This window comes from Poecile atricapillus, chromosome 3 (genome assembly GCF_030490865.1).
Source record: "Poecile atricapillus isolate bPoeAtr1 chromosome 3, bPoeAtr1.hap1, whole genome shotgun sequence".
NCBI lineage: Eukaryota > Metazoa > Chordata > Aves > Passeriformes > Paridae > Poecile > Poecile atricapillus.
The window spans coordinates 62,900,696-62,910,154 of NC_081251.1; the positions used below are offsets into that span (position 1 = coordinate 62,900,696).

The following is a 9,459-nucleotide window of genomic DNA, read 5'->3' on the forward strand; positions in this document are numbered from 1 at the left end:
CCAGAAACTAATGGCAGAATCAGAAACAGAAAAACATTTGCATTAAAAGGCAATAATGCACTTTTTTTTTTTTTTTTTAAATGAAAGATTAAGGAGTTTGTCAATTTTAATTCCACAGAAATTGCAGGAAAAAAAAAAAAATAGTGGTGCCTCTGATTTGGAAGAAGGAAAATTTTTAATATGTTCCAGAATTTGACCACAAAGAGAAAGGCTGTGGTGGTGGGTAACCCAGCTCCCAAAGCACTCCAGGGGTCCTCAGGCAGTCCCATGCCAGTACTTGCTCTTCAAGGCTGTTGATGGTAACAAGGACTTCTTTAAGTCCTGAGGGCTTGGGGGTTTTGGCACTCTTCTGATCCTTCTGAAGTGTTTGAAAATTTACAGAAGAACAGCAAGCAGTGACATATTAAGCACCAGGGAAGATACTGACAAGGTTGTGATTACGTTATTTTATTATTATACAAACAACTGATGAAGTGGGATTTGTGTACCATTGGTAACATGGTATCTAGCATGTACTGAGCACATGACAGTAATTTATTTTTCTTAGTAGTTCTATATACTGTATGTTTTATAAATATTTTTTTACCTGAGATTACAAATTTCAATTGGAAAGAATAATTCCAGATGTATACTGACATATACAATGAAAAATTAAACATGTATCAACCAAAGAACATGGCATATTATACAAACAAGAAGTTAGCACACTGATTTTTATTTCAATTGCAATGCTTGCAAATATCAAATAATTAGTTTAATATTGCATGAATTTGAAAGCTTTGACTGGACATTTATTTAAGACAACATATAACTTATTTCTGTAACGAAAAAAATAATGCTTTAATATAGCAACTATATTGAAATGTATTGTCTTGATCTTGACCAGCATATTAAAAAAAAAAAGACACATATAATTGTAGCCCACTTTGTTTTAAAAGGCCCAGATTCAGTCAAATCCAAGACACCTAAAACTTGCTATTCCATTTATTTAGCAGGTTTACTTTTGTGGGTGAGAATTACAAGGCTGATAATTTATCTGTGTTTGGAACTTATTCACTAACACTTGATGGTAAAACATTTGGTAAGAATTTTTTCCAGAATTTTCTAAATATTTTTGAATTTCGTTATCAGGATCTGAACTTCTTATGTTTGAAAAACAAATGGAAAATATCTGATTGTTTTTATTTCTATTTCTATATATATATATTATACAGGAAACTACTTCCTCCTTTCTGATTCTGAAATCCATTTTATTTCCTTTATCTCACTTCAGCACAAGGAAATCACTTCTAAATTTAATGTTTATTAGCCCTTAAGAAGAAGCTGTTGCACACAAAAACATCTGATGCCTATATAAAGTCTGAGACCTAACCTAACCAAAAACACTTACTGCATAGAATAATTTTAATATGCAGAGTTCTCTTTTCACTGTTATTCTAGCAGCTTTAGTCAGAGCAAGGAAAATTTAGATGTGACACAAGCAGCAGAAAATTTTGTGGGCCCAATTCTGCAGTCACACACAAGCAAAGCGCATTGAAATCAAATCATGATTGGGCCTAGGAAAGGCTTTTCTCCAAGATTTTATTTTGACACTTTTAAGCTGCTTATGCAAAATTGTTATAAAGCCCTTTTCTTCCTTCAAAATGAGATCATACTGAATTGGTAAAAATCTCATACATGCTAAGCCAAAACATAATGAGGCGTTGTGGTCAGCACAAAAATACCTATTTTAAAATGCTATCCTTTCACTTTTAAAAGGAGATTCTGAGCCAGCAGGTGACAGTAGCTGAGCCTCTGCAAAGCTGGTGTCCATGGATATGTTGTTACCACAGCCTAACCAGGAGTCTCTGCCCCTGGGGGCAGGTTGCATCTCCGTGGCACTTCTTGGGAAGATGCTGGAATGCTTTCTGGTACCCAGAGAATATCCACTATCATTGTTCAATTTTCAAGCCATAAGAACATGTAAGAAATTTGCAATATTTTTTCCTGGAAGGGCAATGACCTTATTAACTCGTATGGCATGTGTTCAGAAAAGCTGTGAATAGAAGTATGTTTATAAATAACCTTCTCCTCATACACAGACACTCCTCTAGAGGCAGAACTACCATAGGTGGCAGGTCATGAAAATATATTGCTCTTGGAGATCTGAGTGCCTTTGACCTTGACATGGAAACAAAGATTATTTTCATAGTGTGCAAGTGTTTAGACTCCTCAGTTTATGTCAAGTGACTATTCTGCCTCAGTAATCATGAGCATGGTTCTCTTCTGCAGCACTGCATAGAGGACATGAAATGTTTTTTGCTGTGGTTTGAAATAATTGTTACAAAACTGCAGGTGGACAGAGCAGTAAATGAGTGTGAGTGGTTGACATCACTGAGTTTTTAAGAAACCTAGCCTTCTACATGAGATCTCAAAAATTTCAGCAATGCACAAGATCACTGTAATCACGGTAAATGTGTACATTGCAATAAGAAAGATTGTCTTTTCAAAGTGCTCTGGCACCATGCACCGGGTAATGTTAAACTTTTTTTCAAGTGCTCCCACATCACACATGTAGATTGCGTTCACTTTGAAACCAAAGAGCTGAATCTGAAGCCAAAAAGCCACAACTTCAAGAACAATCCTTAAGAAAACAGAAAAGATATAAAAACCAGTGTAGGACGACTTTTGGAGAATATCTTCCTGTTTGATGCTCTTACAAGCAGCGTAAAGGTGAAAAAAGGCTCCAGGTACCAGTACAATCACCAGCTGTAATGCCCAGAATACCTAAAATGTAGCAGAAATGTAGTTGTCAGATCATCTGCAACTGCTTTGGAACAGCTAAAACACATGCATATTGGAAGATTTTGCCAGTCTTTTATAAATATATACCAAATGCATAAAAACTTAGATGACAATAAAGGTAAAAAGCAGTTATGTTTTGATTTGAAAAGTTAGTTGGGTTCTGAAAAATGAGGATTATTTTGAAGGACAAGAAGCACAGCTCCATATTTAGTCACAGATAAAGAGATATTAAAAGGAACATATTAATGAAAGCTAGTGATAATTAGCTTAGTCAGTTAGTACTTATATGGAACAATCATGTTTTAATTTTTGCAGTTTACTTTCTTTACATTGGATTTTTACCATGAAATAAATAACAGAAAAAGATAATTACCTGAGGAGTTATAGGTCTGAACTGGTTGTAACAAAAAAGATTAACCTCTCTCTTGTCTGGGTCGCAGCTGAAATGCAAGGCCTCATTTCCATAAACAGCAAAGCCCAAAACACCAAGAAAAAACATTCGAATTGAGCCAAAAAAAAGAGTGTGGAATTGTCCAATTACTGTTGGCGGCCTGAGCTGCAAATCAGAGGGTTCATTCAACATAAAAAAACAAAAATGAACAGTGTTATTGTTGGAGGTCTACTTGCTTTTTTTCATTATCCAAAATATTTATTTTATTCTACTTGCTTTAAAGGAGAGAGTTTGCCTATGAAGGGTGCAGTAGCTCTCTAAAAAAAATAATGTTTTACAACACTTTATTGTTCCTAATAATTTTATAAAAACGTTAATTTGTCTAGCACTTGCCAGTTCATTTGTTTCACTGCCTTTATCTGTATTCCGCTGCTGCAGAAGGCGCCAGACGGAGCTGAGCGCTTCGACCCAAAGTCTATTCGTTTTGCTATTGTACTGATTCATTCACATGATGTCAGGTGATGGCGAAGCACGGACCGCCGCGCCACCATCAAACCTAACCATGCTTCGAACGATACTTATTCCCGCAAATTACAGTTCAGTTTTCCCCGAAGGGGCAGCAGTGGCCCCGCTCCGGCCGCCTGCCCCCCCGTGCTGGGGCCGGCCGGGTGGCACCGCTGTCCCGTGTGCGGGGCCGGGGGCGCGGCGCGGCCCCCGCGCGTTTTGGGGCCGGACCCGCTGCCGTGGGGGCCGGGGGAGCGCGCCCCGCGTACTCACACATCCCTCCGAGAAGCTCCGGATGTAGTTGGGGGACATGGCCGGGGAAGGTGCCCTGTGTGGGTGGCGGCGGCCGGAGCCGGAGCCCGCCCTGGGCCCGACCCCGACCCCTGGCTCGCTCCGCCCTTTGCCCCCGGGCGGGCCCCCGAGCTCGGACCGGCAGCGGGAGCAGCAAAAGCGGGGCCGGCCGGCGCCCGCCGATAATCCCCGGGCAGCACCGTCAGCAGCGCCTGCCGCCAGCGCCGCCCCGCCGCCGGCCGCGCACCTGCCCCTGCCCTGCCCCTGCCCCTGTCCCTGCCCCTGTCCCTGTCCCTGCCCCTCCCCCTGTCCCTGCCCCTGCTCCTGCTCCGACCCCTGCCCTGCCCCTGTCCCTGCCTCTGCCCCTGCCTCTGCCTTTGCCCCTGCTCCTGCTCCTGCCCCTGCCCCTGCCCTGCTCCTGCACCTGCTCCTGCTCCTGTCCCTGCCCCTGCCTCTGCCCCTGCCTCTGCCTCTGCCCCTGCACCTGCTCCTGCCCCTGCTCCAGCCCCTGTCCCTGCCCCTGCCCCTGCTCCTGTCCCTGTCCCTGCTCCTGCTCCTGTCCCTGCCCCTGCCCCTGCCCCTGCTCCTGCACCTGCTCCAGCCCCTGTCCCTGCCCCTGCTCCTGTCCCTATCCCTGCTCCTGCTCCTGTCCCTGCCCCTGCTCCTGCCCCTGCCCTGCTCCTGCACCTGCTCCTGCTCCTGTCCCTGCCCCTGCCCTGCTCCTGCACCTGCTCCTGCCCCTGCTCCAGCCTCTGTCCCTGCCCCTGCTCCTGTCCCTGTCCCTGCTCCTGCTCCTGGCCCTGCCCCTGCCCCTGCCCCTGCCCGGCTGGCCCACGCCGGCCTTTCACCGCCGCCCCGAGGTACCGCTGTATCCACCATCACCCCCTCCCGCCCCCGGAGCCGCTCCCCGCCCGGGCCCCCAGCCCCGTCCCGGCTGAGGCCCCGGCACAGCGCTCTTGGGGCTGCCGCCGGCGGGAAAAGCCAGGACCCGGCTAGCCTTAGCATCTAGCGCTTACTTTTAACTAAGTCCAATAAAAAAGGATGCAGCAGGACTTGGAAGCTGTAGATCCACACTTCTGAATTCAAATAGAAATTGAATTAAAACAAGTAATATTTCCCACCTAAAAATTGCTACAAATAACTTAATAGCAATAATTGCTACTAATAATTTGCCAGCATACTCAGTATGTGGAGCTGAAGCAGCTCCAGAAGAGCTGTGCATGCAAATCCATGCATGTGCCAGACACTCCTGCTGGTAAACTGCCGCAAGGAAGTACTTCAACTCAGTAGTTTGAACCCAGTGGGAATTTTATGAGAAGATGGAGAGTGGAAGGATGGAGATGGGAAACCGGCAAAGGGGAAATGCTGGTTTGTCATTCACCCACTGGTATGCAGTAGTTTATTTGGCATGCGCAGGAATGTGAAATCGGGTTACCAAATCCAGAGTGGGGCAGTTACTCTTTTGCCTCTAAACTCAAAAAGGAGCCGCCCTTGTAATTGCAGCATGACTTCAAGCTGATGTATCAAAAAGCATTGTTCCCTCTGTCATGTATGCTCATAGACATGGAAACATGGGCAGAAGAAAGGAAGTGATGGGAATCGGTGTTCATTTATCTATGGATTTATCTGTTGTGTCTCTAAAAGGCTGTATTAATGACATGGTTGAAATAACTGTTGTAAGACATCAGAACACCCTCTGTAAAGGGAACCCGCCCTGCATCTACTCAAGTTGGGTAAATTACAAAGAAAGTGAAAAGTGGTCCAGTAAGTGCATGTTATTTACTACAGCTCCTAGTTCAGGTAGTTAATTAAATGTGTGTCTCCTGGAGTACTGTAAAAGGTGCTGTATTGGTTTTTAATTCAATCTGTTGCTCTGCTGCATAGAGAGAATTCTGAGGTTTGTGATGAACTAAAATCAACAATATCTCGCAGTGTGTGCAACCTGCAAAAAAGTACCACGGTTCTCAGTGTGGTGACTAACCTTCACCAAAATGCACTGATTTTGGTTACAGTGAATTGTTTTTCAATACATATGGAGCCTAATTATCATCCAAATGCAAGTCTAGTATTCCCACAATACTACAAAATGACTAAGTTAGTTCAGCACATTTAATATCAGTAATATTTCAATAATTTATTTATTTTAAAATGTGAATTGCTTATTGAAAATCTGTTGTTGAATGTACCTCAAAAATAGTTGTATTTGAATTTATTAGGATCTCTTTAAATAGAAATATTTAAAAACACAGTAGAAAACCTCAACAACTCCTAGTTTTTAAACAGAGATAAATCTTTCAAAGCTTTTTATTATACTTGGTATAGTAGTGATTATTTGCACATTAATTGATGAATATGAATCCATGAAGTTTGGTCAGTATTTGATTCCAGCATAGATAGAAACAATATTTCAGAACACGTTTAAGGTAAAAATCTGCATTATACAAATGCTACTTTGTAACTTTTTATTTTTAGGTGAGAATCACATCATTACTTACCTGACTGGATGGTCTAATACAAGACAATCAACAGTCAACCTCAGTAACAATATGGAAACTTGAATCTCTGTCCTGTGATAAAGAAGACTTAGCTGGCAATGCTCTGTTTTTTTTCTAGGAATACATAAGGAATACAGCTGCATTGAAATAAAAAAAAATAAAAATTAATTCTAGAGAGGTTTTCAGATAAACCCAACACAAACCCCATGGGTGTCTGCAGTAAAACCCCCCTGAGTGTGATGAATAGGCCCACAATAAAACTGTCACTTTCTTTGAAATGGCTCCAGTATCATGTGAGCTCAAGCACAGGAATCCCATTATCTTCGCACTAGGAGGAGCTAATAGCAATGTTTTTCTTTTGTCGTGTGTGTTCAATAATGTGCTTTGTAACACCACATTAGGAGGATAATTTGAGATGGAAGTAGAGTAAGCTGGCATTGTGCAGTCCTTTTGAGTGCAGTCTGCTGAGGGAACTCAAGCCATTCCTTGGGACTTCCTTGACAGAAAATCATTATTTGTTTTGAATCTGTAAGAGCAGCTGTCTGTTAGTTGTCTATCATTGACAAGTGGGATGGAAGATATTGGTATCACATTTGTTTCTAAGTGAGTCTGAAGCCTGGATTATGACTCCAGTTTGCAGCTCGGCACTGTGCTCCTCAACCTTTTAATGAGTTAAAGTCCTACTGAATGAATGTGGTTTAAAACAAATGGAATCTAAATGCATGCATAAAGCTACAGTTGTGCTTAGAGGGATGACCTGTGTCTTTAAAATTAAGCACCCAATTCATTGCTTTATTAACGTGGTTAAATGTAATGGCACCTGTTATCCTCGTGCCATGAAAAAAAAACCAGCACCATGAAAATGGTACAAAAAACTGAACTGGTATCAGTAAGATAAGGTTTTGTTTCCCTAAAGGGAACTTGAATGAATATTGGAGGAAGCCACTTCTGCCAGCTTTCCAGCTTTGTCTAGTGCTGGAAGCACCAGAATTTCCATTTTGGTTTGCAGAGTTCCCTCCATCAAAATAAGAAAGCCTCTATTGAAGTAACAAGAAAAAAAGCATGAGTTGTTCTAGGTTATTGTACATTTGACTGCCTGGAAGAAATCACTCTCTGCTACAATGTGTGGCCACTTTTTTCCAGCTGTATCTACGGTGTAATGTGTGTTATTACAAAATTTATCAAAGGTTTGGTTCCTAATGCTCAGTGTTTAAAATCAGGTTGTATTTGTTCCTTGGTTGTTGTTTTGTTTCTTTTTAAAATTTGACTGATGATCAGGCATTCAAACATGATCACATCCAGGGCTCCATTGGAACCCAGTTTTCATTTAATGTGCAAGTACACATACTTAGGGTACTTTCTGCAGGTAGTTTTGGTGGCATATATACTTGGCTCTTCATGGGACTACAGGTGTTGTAATGTGCAAATCTGGAATTAGCCCTGGAATTATCAAGTGCCTTGAGCTGCATAAATGTGTGAAGAGTGTTTTTTCCTGTCAGACCCACTTCTCGGTAGAGGGCGTTTGTGAGATGTGTGGAGTTCCTCATTCCTACATGAACTGATTATGAAACCCTACATTTGGGAATTGCTGATGAAGTGAATTTGCCTCTCACATTTCTAAGTTGTTGTGGTTTCTGCCCTATGGTGTTGCACTCCCAGATGCTCTCCATCTGTGGTGGCTGATTGTGCCTGTGCAGTTTCTTTCCCACTGGGGAGATTCACCTGTGGCACTCTCTCCCTCACTCTTGTGCCAAGAACTGTGTCAGAGCTGCACAATGGAATTGTCTCTAGGCTGTAGTCTGAAATAACATCCAAAGATATGGGTGAACTCTTGTTTGAAAAGAGAATGATGAACAGTTTGTATGTGGAGGCCTGAATTCTGACTGGTTTATCTCAGGGTCTGGGGATCTTGGTAAAAAGACATATGCCTTTTTACCTCTGCAGGAAATTATATTCACACTGGTTGAGTGTATTCCATTGACTTTATACAGGCATCTGCTGAACAACATCAGAAGCATAATCTAACTTTCTGTTTTCCCAGAGCTGGAGACACTCACTTTCTTCAAAGCTTATTTCCTTGCTGTTAGAGTTTTAAAAAACATGGAGTAGATAAAATCAAGTACTGATAAAAATCAGGAATGTAAATTTCCACTGCAAATGTTTCTAAAGGACAGATAAAACTCACTAGGATAGAAGAAATTCTCCTGGAAGCCAGCAGTAGGAGTGAAGGTGATGTGCAACAAAAAGCAAGGAGTCTGACCTCTCTCCATGCAAACTATGGTATGTTTATATGAACAGAAGTTTTAAAAGTGTTCTTTTGTTGATATTCATGCAAAAAGACTCAACTTCCTCTTGTCCAAAAAAGCAATATTAAAGATAAGTTGAATTTAAACTATTCTCCCAATGGGAATCATACTGTCTGTTAATATATAAACACATTTTCAAACAAATTAGCAAAAGGACCATACTCCCAATGTTAAACTCACAGTGTTACAGACTTATACTGGATCCAGCCAATGGGGACAAAAAAGAGTGATTTGGATAACAGAAACATGGCTGTTGTTGATCTTAGAAAATGTCATGTATGCTCAACAAAGTAGAGGGTCTCATCAATTTATATAAATATGTAAGCCATCAGTAAGGCTGCCTCAGAGGGAGCACAGTTGGTTTAAAACCGTGTGGAGAAAACTTGATCAGTAACAAGAGTCACCTCCAGAGGAGCTCTGTGATGACTGTGAAGAGCTGCTTAGTGGTAAAGGTGAAGCGTCTAGCCTGATCCTCACTGAGGCCTAGCACTGGTTGGGTTCAAACAAATTACTCAGCATTATATGAATCAGTAATTTACACACCTTTAAGACATTTATATATTCAGGGATGTGAGAAGAGTTACAAAGATCAACAAATAGATATAGACAAGTGTAACTTTTAAGAAACATTAATTCTTTTTTTATAATCTTAGCAAAAGCTTATTTAAGAGGAAATCACTGATTTAAT

At 41.7% G+C, this 9,459-nt stretch overlaps 1 protein-coding gene across 1 annotated transcript; it reads right to left on the reverse strand.

Annotated features, from left to right (window-relative positions):
* Positions 1-2,297: 2,297 nt before the first annotated feature.
* GJE1 (gap junction protein epsilon 1) lies at positions 2,298-4,057 on the reverse strand. The gene is made up of 3 exons (XM_058836777.1): positions 3,953-4,057; positions 3,158-3,340; positions 2,298-2,766 (listed from the first exon to the last, which is right to left on the reverse strand). The coding sequence occupies exons 1-3, from the start codon at positions 3,989-3,991 to the stop codon at positions 2,371-2,373; spliced, it is 618 nt and encodes a 205-aa protein (XP_058692760.1). The 5' UTR covers positions 3,992-4,057; the 3' UTR covers positions 2,298-2,370.
* Between the last annotated feature and the right edge of the window lie 5,402 nt (positions 4,058-9,459).